This window comes from Xenopus tropicalis, chromosome 1 (assembly GCF_000004195.4).
Source record: "Xenopus tropicalis strain Nigerian chromosome 1, UCB_Xtro_10.0, whole genome shotgun sequence".
Lineage (NCBI taxonomy): Eukaryota > Metazoa > Chordata > Amphibia > Anura > Pipidae > Xenopus > Xenopus tropicalis.
Window position 1 is genome coordinate 102,817,518 of NC_030677.2, and position 27,723 is coordinate 102,845,240.

At 41.5% G+C, this 27,723-nt stretch overlaps 1 protein-coding gene across 2 annotated transcripts in view; it reads left to right on the plus strand.

Annotated features, from left to right (window-relative positions):
• The window catches only part of ap3d1 (adaptor related protein complex 3 subunit delta 1), a 69,727-nt gene extending 54,716 nt beyond the window's left edge, over nt 1-15,011 (plus strand). For both annotated transcript variants that reach the window (XM_031905072.1, XM_031905068.1), the window contains 9 exons: nt 4,193-4,273; nt 4,365-4,529; nt 5,056-5,103; nt 5,271-5,457; nt 6,676-6,764; nt 11,110-11,195; nt 11,529-11,647; nt 11,780-11,859; nt 12,819-15,011. In XM_031905072.1, the coding sequence (XP_031760932.1) occupies nt 4,193-4,273; nt 4,365-4,529; nt 5,056-5,103; nt 5,271-5,457; nt 6,676-6,764; nt 11,110-11,195; nt 11,529-11,647; nt 11,780-11,859; nt 12,819-12,914 (951 nt within the window). In that variant the 3' untranslated portion in view covers nt 12,915-15,011. The remainder of the gene's footprint in view (nt 1-4,192; nt 4,274-4,364; nt 4,530-5,055; nt 5,104-5,270; nt 5,458-6,675; nt 6,765-11,109; nt 11,196-11,528; nt 11,648-11,779; nt 11,860-12,818) is intronic.
• Nucleotides 15,012-27,723: the final 12,712 nt, after the last annotated feature.

A 27,723-nucleotide genomic window follows, 5' to 3' on the forward strand; every position in this document is an offset into this window, starting at 1 on the left:
GTGGAGCGCGGATATATTTCTGTGAACTCCGCATTTCCTGCTTTACTCCAAAGGAGCAGGAACTGTTGTGATTCGTGGCCTTGTGTGGGCTACGTAAATCCAAACTTAGGCATTGTCTCTTAACGTTGTGCTCTGGGAGAGCCCCTGGCGTTGTCTGGTCTGTGATCAAGCCATTCGAGTGCCAGCTCTGGTCGGTCAAAGAAATTAGCCTTTCCGCCGTCCATTATTTTCAGTTTGGCTGGATATAGCATTGCGTATTCTAGCCCGAGGTCCCGGAGCTTGCGCTTTGCCCCTGTATATGAGCTGCGCTTCTTCTGAACTGTAGAGGAGTAGTCTGGGCAGAGCGAGATCCAGGCACCTGCATATTGTAGGTCTCCTTTTTTCCTTGCCTCTCTCAGCGCGGAGTCTCTATCCCTGTAGTTCAGCAGTTTAATTAGGAATGCTCTTGGTGGGGCCCCAGGCGGAAGGGGTCTGAGTGGGACCCGATGCGCACGCTCCACCACAAATTGTGGGGAGAATGCGTCTTGACCTAGTAGTTCTTTGAGCCAGGTTTCTGCGAATGTTTCAGGATGGGCTCCTTCGCTCCTCTCTGGGAGGCCAAGGATTCGGACATTGGATCGGCTTTGGCGGTTCTCGAGGTCGTCCATGCGGTCGGTCACAGTTTGAAGCTGTGTTTTAATTTGGGATAGTTCTTGTGGAAGATTAGCTGTACGGTCCTCTACCCCTCCCATTCTTTCTTCCAGTGCTCCTGTTCTTTCGCGGATGGTTTGGATGTCTTGTTTTATCAAAGAAAAATCTATTTTTAGTTCTTCAATTTTTGAAGTGAATGTTGTGGTCAGCGAGGTTTGGCACTGTAGGATGGCAGACATAAGATCCGCTGAAGTAGGAGCTGATGTGTTATCAGTTGGCGGTTCTTTTGCAGAGATGTCTGAAAGTGGGGGAGATGCGCTTGGTGAGGGGGAAGAGGAGCCGGCAGTTTCTTGGCTGTTCTTACGGGCGAATTGCTCTAGGCGAGTAGCTGCTTCCGACCTAGCCCTTTGCGTGTTCTTCCCCATATTAAAGGCTGGAGCTGAGTGCTTGGGGAGTTTTTAATGTTGACAGCACACTTTTTGTGAGAATAGTCAGGTAAGAGACAATAGTTCAGTATTAAGCAGGTTGCAGTGATCACAGAGGTAGTATTTCACATGTACAGCAAGCCCCCATTGATTAGGTGGGTCACATGTGGGCAGGTGTGTAAGACATCATCTTTTCCTAAGTAAGGGAGTTATAAGTCCCAGTTGACATATATTTTGAGGCTGAGAAGTGGCAGCACAATTCTGTTAGTTGGTAGTATTTAGCTTGGATACTGCTGCTGTTAGTATGTGGATGTTACTGTAATACATATGGCCTCAGTAACACTAGGTTGTATTAGTGCTGGGCGGTATGACCAAAAATTTATATCACGGTATTTTTCAAAATTATATCGGTATCACGGTATTTGACGGTATTTTTTTTTCCCCATGCATGATTAGGTGACCACCCCAAACACCCCCCCATCCGCACGCAACCCCCCCATCCGCACGCACCCCCCCCCACCCCAAACACCCCCCCATCCGCACACCCCCCCCCACCCCAAACACCCCCCCATCCGCACACCCCCCCCCCACCCCACCCCAAACACCCCCCCATCCCCTTCACATAAATATAACCCCCCACCCCACCCCCCCCCCAAACACAACCCCATCCCCTTCACATAAGTATAACCCACCCACCCCCACCCCAAACACCCCCCCATCCCCTTCACATAAATATAACCCCCCCCCCCCCAAACATAACCCCATCCCCTTCACATAAAATATAATTACTGGCCAGGCACCCCCCCCCCCGACAGCTCACATTGGTATCCGACTCTGAATGCGTCCTAGCGATGGCGCTTTTGTAGAGTGTGCGCGCTGACGTCACGTGCGCGCTGACGTCACGTGCGCGCTGACGTCACGTGCGCGCTGACGTCACGTGCGCGCTGACGTCACGTGCACACCCGGAAGTATTCAGCACACCGGTATGTAGAAAATTCATATCGGTTTCAAAAAAAAAAACGGTGATCGGTTTTTACCGGTATACCGCCCAGCACTAGGTTGTATCTTATGGGTGCACTTTATCAATGGAGGGGGGCTCCCAGGGTAGGGGCAACACTCACCCCACTGCTGCCTCTTGTAGGAGTCTCCACAGCCCCTCTGCAGAGAAAACGGAGCGTTGCCGTGACAACCGTGCTCCCGGTGCGTCCGCGGTCGGGTTCGCAATCACGCGAGGCCCAGGCTTCTTGGGCCTAGTTAGGCCCCGGTGTGAGCGGCTGCTCAGACGGCTTTATTTTAGCCAATTTTTGCCTCAGGTGCCAGTCGATGCTCTGAGGAGCTGGTGGATCCTCCTTCTTAGCCTTAGATCGGCTCAGGCTGCAGGGATGGTTAGGGATTTGGGAGAGATCCCCAGGAGCTCCCAAAAGTGCGGCCACTCGGTAGCCTGGTTAGCCACGCCCCCCGAGCCAGTATTCTTGATGAATGCTGAATAAGGGGTCTGTGTGTGTGTATGTTATTTGCAGATTTAAATGTATCTGAGGGAAAATGGCCACCGGGTGAAAGCTGCTATTTGCTTTAGGAAAATGTGATGGTGCTGGCAAGCAGTGGGAATATATGCAGTACAAATGATTCCATTTGGGTGGGGAAGACATGCCCAACTGATATACATGGTAGGAAAATATAGGCTTTACATGTCCTTTAAACACATTATTGTTTTCCAAGAATGAATGCCAGTGCTCCCAAAATGGCTGTTGGAGCAATTCCTGTTTAATAATAATAATAATAATAATAATAAAGAGGATTTAAACTCAAATGTTAAACTCAAAATTTTTGAATGAACAATTCAAGCATTATTGTGACATTTTATAAATACAACAATGATCGAGTTTAATTCGAATTTATACCATGTCGCATTACAACTTTCAAGGTCAGCAAAAAAAGAATTTTTGTAAATCGGCTTCTAAGAGTTCCTATTTGCTATTGTAGAATGAATGTATTGATGACATCTAAAATATTAAAGCTTCTTTCCAGAAGACTGCAGAAAAATGTTGCTTTTGTTTGTGTTACATAAATCTTATATACACTTTCCTAACTCGAGCACACTAAGTAGGTCTTGTATCTTCCATAAACTTTGAGATGGTAAGAGTAAAATTACATTCGACATAGGAGTTATGTAGAGTTTACTGACAAATCACTGTGTGGTATGGAAATTGTAGTTTTGCGGATCGCAAGATGCAGCAAACGATTGTGAGAACAGCAGGGAGAGATTACTAGAATAACTCTCCCATCAATTCAAGATATTTTTAAATTGCACTGTTCCAGAAAGGTGTCAGGCATTGTAGTTGATCCTTTACATCCTTATTTTAATCTATTTGTTTTATTGCCATCTGGAAAACGATATTGCAGCATTGGTGCCCAATCAGCTAGATTATACAACATTTTTATTTTTATTTAGCGGATTTTAAATGAATAGTCAGTTTTTATTTCTTTGTAGGGTCCTGTGTAGAAAAGTAAATGTTTTTTTGTTTGTTTTTTTTACATGGGAATTTGCACAGTAATATATGCACTTAATTATAATAACACACAAGGTTGTTATTGTATAAAATTGAAACAGAATTAGAATAATATGGTTATTCACTATGGTGATACATTGGAAAACTTCATTTACTTTTATATCATTTTAAAATATCATTAAATATCAAATAAATATCATTTTACCAGATTTGGCAAACATGGATTGATTATAGATTCCATGGCACATTGCTTTTCTAGCTCCTTTATACAAACAGCGATTTGGCAGAACCAAGAAGTTCTAAACTAAATACATCTTCATTGTCTTGTTTAGTGCAAGAAATAAAAAAAAAAAAATATTTAAAACAACAGGCAAAAAGCCTTTAAACATGTTAGCAATATCTTTAAATTCTGAGTTTCTATTCCTCCACTGTTAAATAAAGTTGTTTTATTAAACTGACCCTTACACTCTCAGAACATCTCTAATTAACTTGTAGAAATTGCTTAGGTGTTCTCTTGAAATAGCTCCTGAAAAGACCAATAACTCTATAAAATTGGAATCTCCATTGGTGGTCATTTAATACTTTGCTTGTAAGAACTATATAATAAAATAGTTTTATTTCTCACAGAGTCAACCTGAAGTCAACCCAACCAGAGAGGAGCCCAAAGAGGAAGACGTAGAAGGAGAGAGAGAGGAAGAGCAGGAGAAGGCGAGTGACTTTTTTTTTTTTTTTTTTAACTGCCATGCAATTTGTATTCCCTGTAATAGTGTTCATCATCATCAGTTCTTATCTTATTTAGAAATCTCACAGACACAAGAAGAAACATAAGAAGGAAAAAGAACTAAAGGAGGATAAGAAAAGCAGAAAGAAAAAGCACCACCACCATCGTCATCATCAATCCCATGAAGAAGAACACTCAGAATCAGTACAAAATGGAACCCTGGAAGAAGAAGAGCCTTTACCAGTAAGAGATGAAATGGGAATGGATGTTAGCTGTTTAAAAAAAAAAAAAATCTTATCGTGTAGAGTATGAGTATGTTGTGTTTTGTTATATAATAAATAGTTAAAGGAAGATGCTGTTTTATAAAAAAAATGTTGTGTTGACTTGAAGAATCAAAGATACACTGACATGATTCAAAAATATTTAGAGTATGTGTATTCACATAAGGGTACAGCCTTGGCCTTGGTTGTCACAGTGCCACTAGTCAGTGTCTTAATGTGTGTTTTATGAAGTCCGATAATGCATGTCTTGGATTCAGAGAAAAGTGCATTCTTCTTTGCTACTGTATCAGCTGTTGGGATGTATTAAGTGGGTAGAATAATGTAGTTCTTTAGCAAATTACAGTATGCCCTATCAGAAGGCATGGTGTTATAAAAACATAATGTAGGAGTGACTGTAATCTACTAATGTCTTACAGAGGCTTTCTTAAGGCTGTGTATAATTTGTTACCTTTCACATATTTCATGTTTTGTTTCAATCTTTCTTTTAGCCAATGTCAAGTTATTCGCTTCTAGCTGAGAGCCCTTACATCAAAATGGTGAGTGATTATTAAAATGTCCTGCAGCATAACCGTAGTCTGTTGGGGATGATAGGGTATTTAAAACGCCAAACCCAATTATAAACTGAAGTGCATAAATAGCATCTAGTTTACTATTCAGTCAGTTGATGCCAGTATTCAGTAAAGTCTCTTTTAATCCTGTCCAGATGTGTGATGTTCATGGGGATTTGCAGAAGAGCCAAGTTACAGTGTCCGTTATCTTAGAAAATCAGAGCCAGAAATTCTTGAAAAACATGGAACTTAATGTACTTGACTCTCTCAACACTAAAATGTTAAGGCCTGATGGGGCATCTGTTCATGATGCCATTCCTGTTCCATTCCAGCTTCCTCCAGGTAGGTTTTCATTAAATACACTCATTTTTTACCTCAGCACTTTTGATAAGGATACAAAAAGGGACAGATTTATTCAAAATCTTGAGCAAAAACATTTTGCACAGAATTGTGGAATGGTGTGATGTGTGTGGTGTTTTTGTACTCATTTTGTGTGAAAAAATTAAATGACATCACCTTTTCTTGTGACACTGCTCTTTTTAGTTTAATTAGTAGTATATTTTAGCCACCTGTTTAGTGTTGATTGGGTCATTTGAGGCTGATCATGGTAGTGTCGATTGATTGTGTTAGTTTAAACAAATGAAAAAATCCATTCTTAGTGACATGCAGTTTTTTGTCTTACTGAGATCCCTAAAAGGTAATAAATTAGACTTGGGCCGTGGTGAGGTTTTTCTCAGCTCCTTCACAGAAGGAGGATCTCAGTGTCACAGCCTATCCTCAGCCTAATATTATTCGCTGTTATTTCCAGTTTAGCGGCAATGTTTTATAGGCTTTTTATAATGTCCACTAGCAATGCAATATCATCAATAATAGTGATGCAGCACTGAAGAATGCTGAACATTCCAGTGACCACTAATGTGTATTAATTCTATAGAATGGTTTTTTTTTTTTAATTTTGTTGATAGGTGATTTCCCCTCTGCTGTGGTTTAGCTGTTTTCCTGCCTTTCCATGCATCAGTCTTTTGCAATGTTTGGTCTAGGACCCAGCACTTTCTCTGTGTTCCCCTTTTTCATTCAGTACTTTCTTCTGCACCTCCTGCCCCATTGCCCGAAAGTACAAAAACTGCTTTTGATTGTATTTGCAGCAAAGAAGCAAGAGCAGTAGTTTTTATAAGCAGCATAGCGATCAGGTCAGAAGTGGAAACAGGACAATATTTCTGAATTGGTGTAAAATTTTTAAAGCAAGTAAATTTGGTGATATGTTTGTTTTTGTCTGCCAGACATAGTCTTATTTACTGGATATTTTTTCTTGAATTTCTTTTGCTGAATTACTGAAAATTTTCTGTTTCTACCAGTGCTGTTTAACTGGAGATGTGCTGGTTGGTTGAGGCCCTCTAAGCTATTTATACTGCCTCCTGCCTACATATGGGCAGTACAGACTGCTTTATATAGTATAATTTTTGATATAATATGGACCCAAACCCTAATAAGGCTGGTTTAGACAAAAGTTATTTTAGTGTATTTGTTAAAAGGATGACTGATTTTTATCTTTTATTCCAGGGGTCTCCAATGAAGCCCAGTTTGCTTTTAATGTTCAAAGTATTGTACTCCCTCAGAAACTGAAAGGAACTCTGTCCTACATAGTCAAGGTAGGTTTATGGCTTCATGCATGTCTGTGTTTTGTATGCTAGTCGAGTAAGAATGAGTGACTGTGTAAAAAAAAAAAACTGCTCAAAAGTCTGTGAAAGGAAATAAAAAAAAAAAAAAAAAAGAATATACCGTATGTATAGTATATTTTATGCAAGCAATTTACTACAAAGTTATGCCATCATAAGAGCTTAGTAAATATTGCAGTTGTAGACAGCACTGTCAATAAGGGTAGATAATAAATGACATACAGGCAAACCAATACTGCCGTAGACCGTGAGAGAAACAAAGTAAGGAAATATGTAGCTGGAGGAATAATTATTAGTGTTTGGACTGTTAATGATGAGATTATTGATCTGTAGGATGATATGGGAAAGCTGATGTTTTATTGTGGGAACTGGAACTTTTGTTAGGTTTGTGTGTAAGTTTGACAGAAGAGGTGAGTTTTAAGGGAACATTTAAAACTCTGGCAGGTAGTGGGATATAGTAATGGACAACTAAGGCCATATAACTCATATTAATATTATACATGATTGTTAACACATATTTATAAAATATCAGCATATTCCAGATTGCTGTACCAGCCTTTCTATACTTTTGTCTTTCCCTATTATTAAAATTAGCATCAAGCAAAATGGGCATCAAGCATTATTTTACCAGCTGTATGGAAACCCTATGTAAAGTTGGAAGGAACGCGGGTCAAAAAAATGTCATTACAGTAATGATGCTTCATTGTTATTTGTATATGACAATAAACTTGAAACTTGAATACTGACTAATTCAGAAGGTTAAGTGGGCCCTGCTGATATAGCAAATGCACCAACCGTATGACTCACAGGTCTCTAAACCATAGGCCTTAAGCTGGCCATACACGTGGCGACCGATGGTCGCACGAAACATCGTCAGATCCGCCACACACAGTCAGGGCTGAAACAGCAGATAAGGAGGTAGAAACAATAGGATTTCTACCTCCTTCTGCCGATTCAGCCCTGACGGCAGATTTTGGTCAGGCGCCTTCTATGGCGCCCGATCAAAATTTTCTAACCTGGCCGATCGGCGAGTCGTCCGATATCAGCAGCTTCCTGCGATATCGGTCGACTCGCCGACATGCCATACACGCACCGAATATCGTACGAAACCTCGTTTAGCAGGGCCGCCATCAGAAATCACGGGCCCCTCACAACAAAATGGGCCCCACCCACCCAAGCCCCCAATGGCCCCTCCCACACCCCCAATGGCCCCTCCCATCAATACAAGGGACACACAGGCATTGGTAGCAAGGGCCCACTAAAACCTTGGTAGCCAGGGCCCCCCTAAAACATTTGTGGCCAAGGATTACGTTTTGCATTAGTGCCAGTGCCACTAAAACATTGCTAGCCTGCCCATGGCCCCCTAAAACATTGGTGGTCCTCCCCCAGTGTCCCCATACAATGGCCTGCTCTCCGCTGCTTCTTGCCGCTCCCCCCCACCCCACAGAATCCTCCTGCTTCTTCCAGGGTCCCCCAAGCATCCTGCTGCTTCCTTCAGGGGCCCCCCCAAGCATCCTCCACCTTCCCCCAGGGCTCCCCCAAGCATCTTCCACCTTCCCCCAGGGCTCCCCCAAGCATCTTCCACCTTCCCCCAGGCCCCCCCCAAACATCCTCCATCTTCCCCCCAGGCCCCCCCAAACATCCTCCACCTTCCCCCCAGGCCCCCCCCAAGCATCTTCCGCCTTCCCCCAGGGCCCCCCCAAGCATCCTCCACCTTCCCCCAGGGCCCCCCCAAGCATCCTCCGCCTTCCCCAGGGCCCCCCCAAGCATCTTCCGCCTTCCCCCAGGGTCCCCCCAAACATCCTCCACCTTCCCCCCAGGCCCCCCCCAAACATCCTCCACCTTCCCCCCAGGCCCCCCCCAAGCATCTTCCGCCTTCCCCCAGGGCCCCCCCAAGCATCCTCCACCTTCCCCCAGGGTCCCCCCAAACATCCTCCACCTTCCCCCCAGGCCCCCCCCAAACATCCTCCACCTTCCCCCCCAGGCCCCCCCCAAACATCCTCCGCCTTCCCCCAGGCCCCCCCCAAGCATCTTCCGCCTTCCCCCAGGGCCCCCCCAAGCATCCTCCACCTTCCCCCAGGGCCCCCCCAAGCATCTTCCGCCTTCCCCCAGGGTCCCCCCAAACATCCTCCACCTTCCCCCCAGGCCCCCCCCAAACATCCTCCACCTTCCCCCCAGGCCCCCCCCAAACATCCTCCACCTTCCCCCCAGGCCCCCCCCAAACATCTTCCGCCTTCCCCCAGGGCCCCCCAAGCATCTTCCGCCTTCCCCCAGGGCCCCCCCAAACATCCTCCACCTTCCCCCCAGGCCACCCCCAAACATCCTCCACCTTCCCCCCCAGGCCCCCCCCAAACATCCTCCACCTTCCCCCAGGGCCCCCCCAAGCATCTTCCGCCTTCCCCCAGGGCCCCCCAAACATCCTACACCTTCCCCCAGGCCCCCCCAAGAATCCTCCAGTCCTCTTCCCCCCCCGCCAGCATCTTTTTGCATCCTCCGGCTCCTACTCCCCTGCGACAGTTGTCCAGGGCCCGGGCGTTTAAAGGGGGCCCGGCCGGGCTCTGTTACTGTTATTGCTGGTATCCGCTGTGATGTCCCGAACTCGCTGCTACATGTGCGCTTTTATAGGGTTGCGCCCCGTGCGAGTGACGTCAGTACGCACAGGGCGCAACCTTATAAAAGCGCACACGCAGCAGGGAGTTCGGGACATCACAGCGGATACCAGCAATAACAGTAACAGAGCCCGGCCGGGCCCCCTTTAAACGCCCGGGCCCGGGACAACTGTCCCCCCTGTGCCCCCCTGATGGTGGCCCTGTCGTTTAGTATCGGTGCGTGTATGGCCAGCTTTAGATTAGGATATATTCTTTATCCACCAAATGTAACACTATTAAATGAACCCCCAGTTGTATATAAAATATTTAATATTCAACTGGGTGTCCTTAACAAATGTTAAAATCAAATATCACCAATCATATAAAATATGAGCTGCCATTATGAAGTTCGCGTGAGGGGAGTTCATACCCACATGCCCACGCCCCGAAGAAAAGAAGACAAGATTACTGGAGTTTTCCAGATAGGGGATCTTACCATTATTTGGATCACTTTAACCTAAGTCGTCTTAGTTAGGACCAAGTACAAAGTACTGTTTTATTATTACAGATCAAAGGGAAATTATTTTAAAAATTTTGAATTAATTATATAAAATGGTTGAGTGATGCGAGATGGCTTTCCTATAATTTGGAGCTTTCTGGATAATCGGATTTATCAGTTTTTGAGATAAATGATTCCATACCAGTGGTTTCATCTTTCTGTTTCAAACCATTCAGGCACTGTTGATGAAAAGATGCAGACCTTATTTATAGTTATTTTGTTTTTTTATATTATATTGTAAGACAATTGCATGAGAATAAAAATATCACAGGTGAATACAGTAGAATTTGTATTTAAAGGAGAACTACACCCCCGGGCTATAAAAGCACTCTTAACTAGCACTGCCTTGACCCCTCTCACCTCTCCTTATCGCATAGTTTCTAACTTTAAAAACTGTCCCTATCGCTAACCCCAAGCTAAAAGAGGAGAATAGCACAGCTGAGTACCTGGCCGACATCTTCCCTGAACACACTTTGGGTCTCACCGCCGACATGAACCCTGCTTGAGCATGCACAGTCTAAGCAGATTTCCTGCTACCACCAACTGCGCATGCGCAAGCAGGGTTCTTATCGGCGGAGAGACCCAAAGTGTGTTCAGTTGCAGGGAAGATGGCCAGGTAAGCATCTGCGATACTCTGGTCTTAGGTTGGGGTTAGTGATAGGGACAGCTTTTAAAGTTAGAAACTATGCGATAAGGGAAAGGTGAGGGGGTCAAGGCAGTGCTAGTTATGGAGGCTTTTATAGCCCAGGGGGTGTAGTACTCCTTTTAGTGAAATTAGGGAAGTAGTTAATGGTCTGAATTATTTGTAAAGAATTATTAAATACACTTATGCAGAGTTTCATGAAAGTTCATAAAATAAATGCATTCATTTGGGTAGCCTCTAGCCCCAAACTTAGCGGTCAAGCCCAACACCACTTGTTCAAAGAAAAACTTCCATGTCCGCCCAGTGAGGATTTCTCTAATGCTTATCCGATTGATCCTGTGACCCGGGAGCCACTGCCCTAGGTCTGTAGCTAGAGGAGACACAACCGGTACATCAGCAACTTTTGGCAGTGCACACCAGAAAAACTCAGGAACCACCACAATGCTCTGAATTATTAACAAGGACTGGATACATGTGATATGTTCTCTAGCAAAAATTAACTTCTTGCTTTGTTTTTTGTGCTTGCAGGATGATGAAGGATCTGCCCATGAAAAAATAGATTTTAAACTACACTTCAACTGCTCTTCTTACTTAATTTTGACACCTTGTTACAGGTATACTTAAATATATATATTTATCTGCCACATGAATACAATTCTTTATTCAAATGGCTGCATGGCTTAAAGGGTTGTTTTGTCCTAGCCTCTGTGAAAGTTTTGTCTTCAGCCTTGTATGTGATTTGATTACAAAAGTAATAGTAAATCTAAAAATTAATTTGGTACAACATTCCTTTTTATTTCAGCATGGTATATGTATATATAAGTAGAAGCCCTGCTTCTTATTATAACATGATTATTAGCCGTGCTTTGTTTAGCAGTCTTTTAATTTTGATCCTGAAACATGTTGTTTGAGCCCCATGTATGTGCTTTGTTTTTTTTGTTTTTTAGCGATGCATTTGCCAAGTTGCTAGAATCAGGTGATCTGAAAATGAGCTCCCTCAAAGTGGATTGCACTCTATTGTTCCACCATCTTCTAGCAAAGATCTGCTTTTTCCATCACTTTACAGGTAAGTCTGTGTTTAAAATGATTAGTGTTGTTTTCTGTTTGAATCTTATACCACTACTTTACTACTCCATTGCTTTTCATAAGAAACCAGAAATAGTAATTGTTCTCCATTCATTTTATTTATTTTTTCAAGTGGTTGAACGAGTTGACTCGTGCGCATCAATGTACAGTCGATCAATCCAGGGTCATCATGTCTGCCTACTGGTAAAAAAGGTAAGCTCCACTTACAGTAGGGGAAGTCTTGTGGAAGTTGTGGGCTATCCTGGAGCACAGTACATTTGATAAGGCTAATTTACAAAATTTTGCACCTTGGCCAATTTTTACTTGAGCTTCTATAATGGAAAATTAAATTTACTTGTGTTTCGCAGGGCCACATACAAGAGTAGTGGGGAGAGCTTGTTTGTCATTCAGAACTTGCAAGCTGGTCTACTCCTAGGGGTGCAAGGGGATAGGAGCCCTGTACTTATAGGTATAGGCACATATATGTAAGTATGGGTGCTACACACACAAGAAAGGAAGTAATTGGCTTTACGAGTGTAATGCAAGTGTGGCTTAGGCCCTGCGTGTGTAGCAGTTTATTGAAAGTGCTGCTACACTTTCAATAAACACGCAGGGGCTAAGCCCCACTTGCATTACACTCATTGTGCCAGTCACCTCCTTTCTTGTTCCCCAACCTTTTATACCCGTGAGCCACATTTAAATGGAGAAAGTGTTGGGGAGCAACACAAGCATGAATAAGGTTCCTGGAGGTAAAGATAAGAGCTTTAATTGGCTACTTAATAGCCCCTATGTGGACTGGCTCTGTTTGGCATTATACTTGGTTTTTATGCAACCAAAACTTGCCTCCTAACCAGAAATTCATAAATAAGCACCTGTTTTGAGGCCACTGGGGGCAACATCCAAGGGGTTGGAGAGCAACATGTTGCTCATGAGCCACTGGTTGGGGATCACTGCTCTAGGCTGTGAACCAAGTTTATTACTGGAGGGGGCACGGGTGTTCTGGTGGAACTTCTACCCTACCCTACACACACACATGCAAGTATACCAGTTTTAAATTAGTGACAAACCATGACAGGTGATGATGAAAGATACATACAGTATAAGTCTTAGAACATTGACAGAGTGTTAATGCGAATATTATTTGTTTTCTCCTCCACTTAATTCTCCCAAAGGGTGGCAGTTCGGTATCTATTGATGGGAAATGCAGCGATGCCTCTCTTCTCAGCAGCCTTCTCAGTGAAATCAAAGAAACACTTTCAGGATCTTGAGCTGGAATATGCCCTACTCCTTTTAACTGTATCTGCTCCTCCTGGAAACCCTCAAAACAGAAACTGAAAAGGCCCAGAACCTTCTCCCTTTCTCCAGTTATTTCTCTGATCCAGGCGCATGTTTATGGTCTTTGCCTGTTTGTGGCAGGAGGTCCTTTTACTCTTTCACTTGAAAGCAAGACTGTTTCACTTTTTTCTTTTAAGTCTGTCATGTCATTTTTTTTTTAAGTTTATGTGAGGCAAAAGAAAAGCTATTTTAAAAGACCTTGTGAATTTAACCCTTTTAATGCCAGAGTGGCAGTGAAAAGATTAATATTGACTTTATTTGTCATCCACCATACATAAATTTGCTGCACTAAGCTCATTTTAGAATATTCTGGCCCAACAAACATAATAATTGTCATTCTCAATTGTACTACAGAGTGCAGCCTAGAAACAGGGTACTGCCATTGAACCTGCAGCACCTTTTCTAGTTTTTTCTTTACTAGGAATAAAGAGGTAGTTTAGAATTCTTTTGAATCATGATTTAATGCTGCACATCTAGTTTAATCACCCCAGACATGCACTCTTTATTTTTCTTTTTGTTTTATTATTTTATTTCCTTATGTGGTGCATGACATGCTGGTAGGGTGACAGAATTCTTTGGTTTGTTTTACCCTTTGTGCACTATGTGGCTTGCTCTGTTTTTCCTTATGAAGACTAAACATTGTGCAGTATGTCTCCTTTAGTTATGCATAAGTAAGACATTCCTGTACAGTTAGATTTCTGTGGCCACAAAACTGGAATACCCAAACCTCAGTCTGTACCTCACTTTCAACTCTTTCACTCAGTGTGTGTCTTATGTGATTTATTTTTTGTTGATTGACCTGTTTTTTGTGCTCCTTTACATGTACCTGAGTCTAAATGGAAATACCCATATAAAGAGGAAGTCTCTTGTGCTGTTAGTTCTGGCATTGGTCTGCAGTGCTATTATAGTGGCAGTCCTACTATTAGGTGTGTGTTTCTCTCTATCCACAAAATTGGTTATTTTCCAGAAAGCTGGCAACATGGTTTAACTGTTGGTGCCTTATTGTAGCTCTGTATGTTTTTCCCCAGATGGGTTTAGTGTACAACAATATGTTGTTTGAATTTAATTTTTCAGAAACTATGATCCAAGGGCCTGAAAAGAAACAAACGTGCCCTAATCTTGGGAATTGCTATACTGTACCAGAGAGATGGGCAGAGAATATATTGTAATTATACCTATTTATTCCCCTTTATAAATATGCTTTGAAACAGGGCATGCAAACTTAAGCAATTGCAGTATGAATCCACACCTATGTGGGATATTGTTGAGCTTCCATAAACGAAGGATGTAGAAGTCTGCAAAGCCCCTGGGAAAAACCCTCTAAGTTTTGTGGATATTCAGTGCCATTATACCCACAATTAGTAGGGATAAAGCAACATTAAAGGTGTTTGGTGTATAAATTTCTCTTTTAAAAATGCTAAAACCACACTCCATTACCCAAATGCCTAAAGAGACTGCAGTGGCACTGAAACAGAAAGCAGTCTAAAACCTGCTGCTTTGGAAGACTTCTTCTTTAAGTAAAATGACAGGCTGTTTCATGGGCTGTAATAAAGCTCCATACATCAAAAGGAAACTTCAGAGAGCTGCGAAGGAAACTTTGCTCTGCAAACTTTTCTAGCCTTTTACATACATTTCTACATGGTATCTTGTATGTTATGCCCAAGTCAGACATATTTTACCATGTTTCTGCTGTTGTACTACATATAGAGCCAACAGAATGTGTTCTGTGTTCTTATTAATTTTACTTCAAATATAATTTACTCCCCACCCCTCACACACCAGGATCATTTTCAAGTTACTTCCTGAATTTGTGTCCATTCTTCATTTCTTGTTTTCCCACCACCACTTGCCTGTCATAATGGCATGTACAGTATGTAATATCACAAGACCCTATGTGGTGAATCTAGAAGTTTTGAGTTTGTATGTGTAATAAAATTTGTTCTTGACATTCCTTTGGAAAGAGGACAGAAGGGTACCACAAACGCTGCTGTAATTGTTTCAAGATGATCCATAATAAAGTATCAAAATCATTTTGGTTTCTGCAATATTCTTTTTAACAGCTGATATAATAGTTATACATACTCTTATTACAGCACTACAGTAACACACAAGTTGTCCATTATCCACTAATTAGTTGTTGACAAAGACATTCCATAGATATATTTGTAGAACTGGCAGAAATTAATTTATACTATCTTTTGTTAAACAGCTACTGCAGTTTGGTTCATGTTAAAGTCAAGGGGGGCAGGACATAAGCACCAGTCTGTGTTCTCTAAATTGAATGAGTGGGGGCATCTGGTTGGCTTTTTTCTAGCACTCATCACCACCAGCCAAAAAGCTTCCAACATTTCTGCATTATTGCTGACTAAAAATGACCAGAAAGCCCTTTAAGTGCCTCCAGAATTTCAGATTTCAGTTACATGAAATGCCAGACGTTATTTGAATATTTTGTGCTCTCTCACTTTAGGGGCATTTCCTGGGAAGAGGGTGGTTAGTTTTTGTGTATTTCCACTTCTGGTACAAGATCTAGAAATCTAAATACCAAAAAATAGAACGGAAAATGCTATTTTTTCATGGTATAGGAATTTATACCAGAAAAATATAGATAACGAACTCCCAGCAGTAAATTACCAAATTTTCAAAGCACTACTGCAGAACATGGCATACTTTAGATTCAAAGCCAAAAATCCTGGAACATTAGGTTTACCCCAGGAACATACACATTCTGCCAAATCCAAAATGGTAACCATGTCTACCAAACAGGAATGATTTTCTGAACTTAGCAGTTTCTATAAAAAAATTATGAAAATTCTAAAAAAAAAACCCCTCAAAGCTTTAACTTTTAAGCATCTTGATCAGGGCCGGAACTAGGGGTAGGCAGAAGAGGCAGCTGCCTAGGGCGCAACGATTAGGGGGCCCCTAGTACGCGATCAGTTTTGCGGCGCTTTGCATCGCACACCACGCTGCGCCTCCCCCCGCGCATGAACTGCGCATGTGCGTCAAAACACACGGGGGGTGCGCGATGTAGGTGTAGGGGCGAGGTAGCGGACCGGGTTGCCTAGGGCGCCCGGTCGGCTAGGCCCGCCCCTGATCTTGATGCCCATTGTGCATAGGATTACCAATGTATCTGGCATTTAGAGACCCCAAAAGGAAGTTAGTGCATACATATTTCATGGCATATATTTCTACTACCAAAAAATAGACCATGTAATTTATGTTTGGTAAAAGTGGAAAATAAGTAAGTTGACCCCAGAAAATACACAGTTGGCCAAATTTAACTTAGGTAAATGTGTCTTTGTATGACAAAGCACAAACTACAAAGCTAAGCTAAATGTAGTGGTTTTTATGAAATTTTTGAAAATCATCACAAAGCTTGCATTTTACCCCCATTCATTTTCCTGCAACTTATAGTGATCACTTACCAAGTATATTAAAAAGAATTGGCACATAAATATTGATGATACTTTAGACTTGACTAGCATCTTATCCCCAGGTAGGGTAACCATCTGGCCAGAGGAACAATACTGTGCCAATGAATTGTGCTCACATAAATATAAAAGGAATGTGCTTTAAAAAGATGTGTTAAAAATTTCTCCAAAAACCCCACTAGTCCCTCCCAACTGTTCCATTTTCTCCTGCACACTGCACTTTAGGATGGGAACCAATCAGCAGCTAGGCTGACCTGATAGGGAACTAAAGCCTGTCTTTGCTTGTGTGACTGCAAGCTGTGATTGGCTATCCCCTCCTACTGTGCTTCTGGCAGGGACTGTTAAGACACGCCCACCCCTCATTTGAAACATGGACAGGAACCATAGCAGATCTATAGGGAACTCCAATAAAGGGGCCATTTTTATAAACAGTATTCATTTTTAGCCCAAAGTGAAACCAGCACCATATATTATAATTATCCATAAGATTAGCACGTTTTTTATTTATCCTATATGTCTCCTTTAAGGCTGGGATCACAGAGAGGCCTCTGGAGTAGTGTTTGGTCTATCATTGGGTGCTTATATTATTCCTAATCACCTGGAATGGAAACTTTAAGAATACTTAAGCAGAAATATGATGTGATTGGAGTTGCTGAAACTTGGTTGAATGAGTCTCATGACTGGGCAGTTAATATTGGGGGGTATACATTGTTTCGGAGGGACAGGGGCAATAGAAAAGGAGGAGGGGTGTGTTTGTTCGTTAAGCAGGAACTAAAAGCAAATATTAAAGAGGAAGTGATGGGGGGAACAGAGGGAGCTGAATCCTTATGGGTTGAGCTTCTCACAGATAGTAAAGAATCTACCAAACTAATTGTAGGCGTATGCTATAGACCCCCTAATGTAAGTGAGGAGGAGGAGGCCCAGCTCCTGTTGCAAATAGAAAAGGCTGCTAGGTGGGGCAAGTGATAATAATGGGGGATTTTAATTATCCTGATATTGACTGGAGCCATAGTACTGCCAGGACAGTAACTGGGAACAAGTTTATAAACTTACTGCATGACAACTTTATGTCACAGGTTGTTGAGGAGCCAACCAGGAACCATGCTATACTAGATCTAGTGATCTCTAATGACCCAGAACGTATAGCAAATGTGCAAGTGGTTGAACCCCTGGGTAATAGTGACCATAATGTTATTTCATTTGATGTTTGGTGCAGGAAACAAATTTACACGGGGGCAACAAAGACACTGAATTTTAGGAAGGCAAATTTTAGCTCCTTAAGGGCAGCGCTTCAGGGCATAGATTGGGGCATTATGTTTTCTGATAAAAACACAGAGCAGAAATGGTTGTCATTTAAAATGATATTAAATCATTACTGTTCTCAATTCATTCCATTAATAAGAAAAAGTAGAAGTGTTAAGAATCACCCTATGTGGCTTAACTCTGAGGTAAAGAAGTTAATAGGGAGAAAAAGGAAAGCTTTTAAGAAATATAAGTCAGAGGGGACAGTAGCTGCGTTTAATGAATATAAACACTGTAATACAGCAATCCGGAAGGCAAAGATAGAAAATGAGGAGCGCATCGCGGCCGAGGCCAAGACTAACCCCAAAAAGTTTTTTAAGTATATTAATATTAAAAAGATGCAGGTTGAGGGTGTGGCCCCATTGAGTTATAGTAGCAATATGGTTGCAGCGGATACAGAAAAGGCAGATGTGCTTAACCAGTTCTTTTCTTCTGTGTATACAGTAGAGGAGCCAGTGGGCCAAGTCCCACCCAATAGCTGCACTGTTGCCTCAGCTCCAACTTCACAGTGGTTGGCACAGGATATGGTGCTTAAAGGGTTACACACGATAAATGTAAACAAGGCACCTGGGCCAGATGGAATACACCCTCGGGTACTGAGAGAGCTAGGGGCAGAATTGCAGTGGCCCTTGTTTCTGATATTCTCAGACTCTCTTTCATCAGGTATGGTACCTAGGGATTGGAAGAAGGCGAATGTCATTCCTATATTTAAAAAGGGAGTAAGATCTCAGCCTGGCAATTATAGGCCTGTAAGTGACATCCGTGGTGGGCAAGTTATTTGAAGGCTTGTTAAGGGATCACATACAAAATTATGTAGTGGAGAATGCCATTATGAGCAGTAATCAGCATGGCTTTATGAAGGACAGGTCATGTCAGACCAATTTAATTGCTTTTTATGATGAGGTAAGTAAGAAGCTGGACAGTGGGGATGCAGTAGATATAATCTATTTGGATTTTGCCAAAGCATTTGATACCGTTCCTCACAAACGACTGCTTTCTAAACTAAGGTCTATTGGTCTTAGTGAAGTCATTTGCACATGGATAGAAAACTGGCTACAGGATCGGGTACAGAGGGTGGTTGTTAATGGTACATTCTCTACTTGGAGTAAGGTTCTCAGTGGGGTCCCTCAGGGTTCTGTACTGGCTCCACTTTTGTTTAACTTGTTCATAAATGACTTAGGGGAGGGTATTATGAGTAATGTATCAGTGTTTGCAGATGACACAAAACTCTGCAGGCCAGTCAATTCTATCCAGGATGTGACATCCCTGCAGCAGGATCTTGACCAACTGGCAATCTGGGCAGCTAAGTGGCAGATGAGATTTAATGTGGATAAATGTAAGGTCATGCACCTGGGATGTAAAAATATGCAAGCCCTGTATACCCTTAATGGGACTGCACTAGGCAAATCCATAATGGAGAAGGACCTTGGAGTCCTTGTAGATAATAAACTTGGCTGTAGCAAGCAATGCCAGGCAGCAGCTGCAAGGGCAAACAAGGTTTTGAGCTGTATTAAAAGGGGTATAGATTCACGGGAGGAGGGGGTTATTGTTCCCGTTTACAGAGCGCTGGTAAGGCCCCATCTAGAATATGCTGTTCAGTTTTGGTCTCCAGTGCTCAAACGGGACATTATTGAGTTAGAGAGGGTCCAGAGAAGGGCAACTAAGCTGGTAAAGGGTATGGAAAGTCTCAGTTATGAAGAAAGACTGGCCAAGTTGGGTCTGTTTACACTGGAGAAGAGGCGCTTAAGAGGTGACATGATAACTATGTATAAATATATAAGGGGATCATATAATAACCTTTCTAATGTTTTATTTACCAGTAGGTCCTTCCAACGGACACGAGGGCACCCACTCCGTTTAGAAGAAGGGAGGTTCCATTTAAATATTCGGAAAGGATTTTTTACTTTGAGAGCTGTGAAGTTGTGGAATTCCCTCCCCGAATCAGTTGTGCTGGCTGATACATTATATAACTTTAAGAAGGGGCTGGATGGATTCTTAGCAAGTGAGGGAATACAGGGTTATGGGAGATAGCTCTTAGTACAAGTGAGGGGATACAGGGTTATGGGAGATAGCTCTTAGTACAAGTTGATCCAGGGACTGGTCCGATTGCCATCTTGGAGTCAGGAAGGAATTTTTTCCCCTCTGTAGCAAATTAGAGAGGCTTCAGATGGGGTTTTTTGCCTTCCTCTGAATCAACTTGTAGTTAGGCAGGTTATATATAGGCATTATAGTTGAACGTGATGGACGTACGTCTTTTTTCAACCCAACTTACTATGTTACTATGTTACTTATGAATCTGTCTACAGATCTGAAATTATTTTGGGGTAGATTTTAAGCAATACTAGCAAACACAGTACCCACTGGCAATGGTGTTTTATTTAAATATTTATAAATTCATTTTTTGTTTTGCTATGTAACTGGCAGATTTTATTATTTCGGCTGCACCCCTGAATGGCCTTGGAACATGTAGTCCTCATTACTTGCCAGTGTAGGACTGCAGCCCCCATAGTGCTTTGTGGGCTTGCATCTGTACATTGCATCTGTATATTTTACAATGCCTGTTAAAAGTTTTCATGTTTTAGTGTCATAAACTGACAGATCAACAGTGAAAACAGATAGCTGCAAAGTGATTTCACTTTGCAGCTTATGTAGAGCTGGTGTGCTGCTGAGTGCAGAATAACTACAAAGTTGGGGATTTGCGTGGAAGGCTGCTTAAGGAGTAAAGGAGAATCTGACCTATTTTCCCTTAGCATACAGTCTTTGGCATTTCATCTGAGCTTGACGGGTAGTCTAAAGGCACTTGGTTAACATGATATTGTTTAAATAATTAATTTATCACTAATGGAAAGAAGTCTGAGTGTAGAAACACTAGTGTATCTTTTGTTGTGATGTCTGTAAGTTCTCAGCAAAACCTACCTTCTGCTTGTAGATATCATCTAGGACCTTGCTGTTATGTGTAACCATCAGCAGAATGATAACACTTTTGACAACCCATTTCTGGTGTATCGATAACAAATACTTACTGTGAAGAACTAGGTAATGAAACATTGTAAGGCTTGCCTGGTGATTTTTAACCATTTCACTTATAGATTATTTTTCCTGTCAACATGTTTTAGTTAACCAACTATTGATAATATCCCAGAATTATTGTGTAATTAAGTGTATGTAACCTCTCAGGAGGCTCAATTGACAGTTGGTCTTAAAAATTAGTTATAAATAAGTATGGCAAATTGAACAGCACCTGTCCGTTTGGCCTGCAGGAACTAGCAGGATTAGTCAGTGTATGGCCACCTTTATGGAGTACAACAGAGAAAGACAATATGCTCCTTTCATGCATAATTCCCCAGTCTCATTTTCACACCAAGCCAGGGCTTCTCTTTTCTCTCCAAATCAAGTGTCACATCAAATAACCTATTCAAGCAACTACAGGTGTCACTTCTGCACAAGTAAGCTTAGGGAACAACACTATTTTGGTACACCTACTGCTAGGGTTGCCACCTGGCCAGTAAAAATGATGCTTGATGCCATTGTTATTAAAGGGGACCTATCACCCATACATAAGAAGCTGTATAATAAAAGTCCTTTTAAAATTAAACATGAAACCCAAAATCCTGTTTTTTATTAACACACCTATACCCATTAAAAAGGCATTAAAAAATCCCAGCTGTCAATCATGTATTGCCTTATATGTTGAGGCTGGGCAGACAATTACTTTCACTTTCCATTCAGCACTTCCTGGATGTCACTGCCCTCCTCAGAGTCCACCTCCCTCCTCACCATCTAAATGCGTAGCAAGTACATGGGCATGCATATCAGGTCCCCCATTTTGGCATATAAACAAGATTTTGGGGTGATACACAACCTGCCTTAATAACAGTGTCCACAAAATGGCAGCTGCCTGTTTGCTGTGATTGTGAATTACAAGACTGAAGGAAACAATATTTATATTATTGTAGTGTAAGTTGAGTTTATTTTGCTTGACAAATACAACAGAGAAGAATTTGGAATTATTTTTAGAGTGACATGGGAAAAATAATTAAAATATAGAAAGGCCAGTATTTTTTCCCCAGAAAAGGTGGCAACCTATGTATTAAAACAGGTATCTACCATCCCATTGCTTTAGCAACAGCACTATCCTGGTATTATTGCTATTATTATCATAATTTTTAACACGTATTTCTAAAGCGCAAACATATTCCACAGCGCTGTACAATAAATGTGTATATACATGTTATATAGAGCTTTACATGCAAAAACAAGCAGCAACTGAAACAAAAGGTAAAGAGGGCCCTGGCAAAAAGAGCTTACAATCTTGGTACAGATAATTAATCTGGAAACTGTCCATCTAACTACTTCACACGAACAGAAAGCTCAAATGGAGGGCTACCCTTGGAGCTTCCTTTCATCATCAACATCCCTCATAAGGCCTACCTTAATCTAAAGCATCACAGCCCACAACTGCTATCCAATGCCACCTCTACATATCTACTGCATAGCAACAGATAAAAAAAATTCTATAAACTACTCATAGGGGGAGATTTATTAAGACACGAACGCTCCGAGCGTATTTTCAACGTTCTTATCTCGTTTAAGTGACTTTTTTGTACGCTTGCGCAACTTTTTCGTACACCCACGCGAAAAATTCAGAAAGGTTCTGCCGCTGTTTACAATCGCTCAGTACGAAAATTTTGTGACTTTCGGATCGCCAATATGATATTATCGTGACTAATACGATTTTTTTGTAAGCATTTTCATGATATTTGCGATCTTCAGAAATTATTCTATGCAATCCGAATTTTTCCCATTAGGGATTTGAACTCATGTTTTAATGAATCGGCCCATTACTCTATACAAAGACAGAGAAACCCCTGGTGTTGGCAGCAAATCTATCCCAAAAAGGAAATATGGGAAAAAATTGAATGTAATCCATAGGGCTCTGATATGTGGGTATGTGCAAGCAGTTCCTAAAAGGGTAACTTTACCAAAACATAACTTAAAGGTAAACATAATTTCAAGCAACATTACAATATACAGGTCCTTCTCAAAAAATTAGCATATTGTGTTAAAGTTCATTATTTTCTGTAATGTTCTGATAAACATTAGACCTTCATATATTTTAGATTCATCACACACAACTGAAGTAGTTCAAGCCTTTTAGTGTTTTAATATTGATGACTTTGGCATACAGCTCATGAAAACCCAAAACTCCTATCTCAAAAAATTAGCATATTTCATCCGACCAATAAAAGAAAAGTGTTTTTAAAACAAAAAAAGTCAACCTTAAAATAATTATGTTCAGTTATGCACTCAATACTTGGTCGGGAATCCTTTTGCAGAAATGACTGCTTCAATGCGGCGTGGCATGGAGGCAATCAGCCTGTGGCACTGCTCAGGTGTTATGGAGGCCCAGGATGCTTCAATAGTGGCCTTAAGCTCATCCAGAGTGTTGGGTCTTGTGTCTCTCAACTTTCTCTTCACAATATCCCACAGATTCTCTATGGGGTTCAGGTCAGGAGAGTTGGCAGGCCAATTGAGCACAGTAATACCATGGTCAGTAAACCATTTACCAGTGGTTTTGGCACTGTGAGCAGGTGCCAGGTCGTGCTGAAAAGTGAAATCTTCATCTCCATAAAGCTTTTCAGCAGATGGAAGCATGAAGTGCTCCAAAATCTCCTGATAGCTAGCTGCATTGACCCTGCCCTTGATAAAACACAGTGGACCAACACCAGCAGCTGACATGGCACCCCAGATCATCACTGACTGTGGGTACTTGACACTGGACTTCAGGCATTTTGGCATTTCCCTCTCCCCAGTCTTCCTCCAGACTCTGGCACCTTGATTTCCGAATGACATGCAAAATTTGCTTTCATCCGAAAAAAGTACTTTGGACCACTGAGAAACAGTCTAGTGCTGCTTCTCTGTAGCCCAGGTCAGGCGCTTCTGCCGCTGTTTCTGGTTCAAAAGTAGCTTGACCTAGGGAATGCGGCACCTGTAGCCCATTTCCTGCACGCGCCTGTACACGGTGGCTCTGGATGTTTCTACTCCAGACTCAGTCTACTGGTTCCGCAGGTCCCCCAAGGTCTGGAATCGGTCCTTCTCCATAATCTTCCTCAGGGTCCGGTCACCTCTTCTCGTTGTGCAGCGTTTTCTGCCACACTTTTTCCTTCCCACAGACTTCCCACTGAGGTGCCTTGATACACCACTCTGGGAACAGCCTATTCGTTCAGAAATTTCTTTCTGTGTCTTACCCTCTTGCTTGAGGGTGTCAATGATGGCCTTCTGGACAGCAGTCAGGTCGGCAGTCTTACCTATGATTGCGGTTTTGAGTAATGAACCAGGCTGGGAGTTTTTAAAAGCCTCAGGAATGTTTTGCAGGTGTTTAGAGTTAATTGGTTGATTCAGATGATTAGGTTAATAGCTCGTTTAGAGAACCTTTTCATGATATGCTAATTTTTTGAGATAGGAATTTTGGGTTTTCATGAGCTGTATGCCACAATCATCAATATTAAAACACTAAAAGGCTTGAACTACTTCAGTTGTGTGTAATGAATCTAAAATATATGAAGGTCTAATGTTTATCAGTACATTACAGAAAATAATGAACTTTAACACAATATGCTAATTTTTTGAGAAGGACCTGTACATGAATTAAAAATATGCAGCCTTTTCATGATTTCTAATGTAGCAATATGGTTTGGAACAGTTACCTAAGCCTGGCAGTAGTCAGCTGTATTCAGCCTGCATCCTCCAAATCTCACAATTCCCTGTGCATGGGATGTCAATCAGGAAAGGAATGTGAAAGTGCAATTCATTGTGGGTTATGTAGTTCCAGTATGCTGTCTTAACCTTTGAAGAAGTTGTTACAATTAATTTTTAAGGATTTCAAATGATGCAGAAAGAGCTGGATTTCAGCATATAAAAATGGTGTGTATTCATACTTTTTGAAACAAATTACAGGTATATTTTCTGTTTTGTGTGTGGGGCTCTTTAATAAATTTTGGTTCGGAAGCTGGAGTTCCCCTTTAATAGTATTCTAAAAATCACCATCACAAATCACATAATGCTGGAGTAAATCACAACAATCAAAAATTCCATAGGCATACACATAATCAGCAAATTGCAAATCTCTGCATCTATTAATCTGTGTGTATCCCAATTGTAAAGCCATTTAAGCACTGCAAACAAATCAAAGAGATTAATAGGAGTAGTAAAGATCCTATAAAAGTGGAAGATAGACCCTGAGGAGTTCTTCAGTCATCAAAACTGCTAAAAGGTAAAACAATGAACACTGAAATATTCCATTCCCCAAGAAGTCTGTAAAGTTTAACTCCTTGTTATATACCCATAAGGACACGGATCTAGTTTAAAAAAAAAAAAAAAAAACAACTTACCCCTAGGATGTAGGAGTTCATGTTCCTGATTTCATGAAGGACTACATACTTTTTCAAAGATGGCTATAGACAGGCCCACATGTCAAATGGATGGATACTGTAAGAGAACTACCTGATAATTACATTATTAGAAGGGAATGTCATTGTGGCTGCAGTAGGTAACACTCAATACTAGCCCATCAGATATCAACATTTATATATAGTGCCCACAATCAAAACGTAATAATGAATCAGTACTTGTGGATTACTTAACAGTTCTGTGTGTAGACCCCCTCCTTCATCTATAGAAATAGTTGGACCCAGGAAATCACTAGACTGGTGGAAAAAGGAATTGGTTATATATACAGCACTGCTAAATATGTTAGCGCTTTATAAATAAATGTTAATAATTATCCATAATACTTGGATTTTTCCAGGAATATTTCCATACATGCTGTAAGGCTACTAAAAAATATTGAAAACCCAATAGAATTGTTTTGCCATTAATTTGGTAGATTATTCTATCTTAATTAACAGCAGGTCCAAGCTTAATATTACATCAAAAATGAAAATAAATTGTTATGTTAAATAGGTCTCTATGGAAAATGACAGTATTTTGAAGGAAATACAGCAGATCAGGTGATAGTTCCATCTTAGTTTAATTCACACAGGCCAGTTTGTGCTGTCAAGTGGGTAACAAACCACACTGGGACCACTTTGCCAGAAACAAAAGGGTTTATTTATTAACATTGGAATCAAATATCACTGATAGAGACAAACATCACCGGTGATTTTGCCCATAGCAACCAATCAGCAATTACAATTTAACGGTCACCTACATGTTAGAGAATAAAAGATATAATTGGCAACATTATCAGTGAGGTTTGTATCCATTGTTGATAAATACACCCCATAGTGTAAATATAGAAATACTGGGGCACACATTAGTATTTTCTAGTATACGTGTTTTGGGGTCACACAGATAGGAAAAGGATAGATTTGTATACTACGATTGGAACACGCTAAACTTTTTTCAGTGGGATATCTGTATATTTTCCCCTCTCTTTTTTTGTTAAACTGAAGGCTTTCTTTTCATTGTTGTTTGGGGTAAAACTTAAACGATTACACTAAGGGGTTATCAAAATGTGAGTTTTGAGCTTAAAGACTCACCCACGTTCTAGTCATTCCTATGGTATTTGTAGAAGTGTATTTATCAATGGGTGAAAGCTAGAACTCACCATTTGATAAATACACTTGCAAAAATCCCACAGTTATGAATAGAACGGGGGTATGGGTATTCCATGGATATGCGATACTCTGCCTTTTCCCTAGAATTCCTCCTGATTTGCATATGAATAAGGATAGCGGATCCTCAAAATGCTTTTGTGCATCATCATTATGTTAAATGTTCTAGTTATCTAAAAATGACATTTATTATGTAGACAATATTCTAAAACAAATTGCAATTGGTCTTGTCAGTCCACAGGTTTGATTTTCCTGTTCGGGCATAGACTTCATCAACATGTTACTGCGGTCCTCCTCCAACAGGCCTGCATTGGCTATTATGATTCAATTGTTGGCATGAGAGACAAACAATCGCATCAACCCAATATTTCCCTTTGGCAACTTCTGTAGCAATCTCACTAGGTGAATGGCCAGCTTTACAACCGATATATTAGTTCCTGGGATGCTTCTGAGAAATGTATCAACCAATCAGTGTCAGGAAAACTCAGGTGTCAGTGGGCCCTCTTGCTCACCCAACCATTTGCCTTGTACGCCTATACCATGGCCATTACTCAATTCTATATGAAAAGAAACAGAAGAAATGGAGGAAAGGATAGATAATAGTATGTAAAGAAAGTGAGTTAACAGAGAAGGGGAGAGTGGACCTATGGTCTAAGGTTTCCTGGTGGGCCCTTGGCACCCCAGTCTGACACTGCAACCAATGCATCAAGGTCAGAAACCTATCTTAAAGGAGACATATCATATAAAAATTAAGAATGTACCAGTGAATTATACTCCTCTAAATGTAGTTGGACTGTGCATAAAAAAAGTTGTGTTTCAGACCCCACTAGTCCCTCCCATCTGTTTCACTTTCTGCTGGCTGAATTCTCTGGATGTGCAGAGATCTCAGTACAATGCACTGTTGGATAGGAACCAATCAGCAGCTAGGCTGACCTGATAGGGAACTGAAGCCTGTCTTTGCTTGTGTAAGTGCAAGGCTGTCATTGGCTATCCCTCTTCTGGCAGGCCTGTTAGGACACGCCCACCCTTCATTTAAAACATAGAGAACTGATAGGATCTATTGCAGGGGTCCCCAACCTTTCTTACTCGTGAACCACAGTCCAATATAAAAAGACTTGGAGAGCAACACAAGCACCATAAACGTTCATGGAGGAGCCAAATAAGGGCTGTGATTGGCTGTTAGGGGCCTCTATGCACCCTATCAGCTTATAGGGGCTTTATTTGGTAGTAAATCTTGTTTTTATTCAACCAAAACTTGCCCCCAAGTCAGGAATTGAAAAATAACTGCCTGGTTTGGGGGCACTGAGAGCAACATCCAAGGGGTTGGGGGGCAACATGTTGCTCACGAGCCACTGGTTGGGGATCACTGATCTATAGGGAGCTCCAATAAAGGGGCA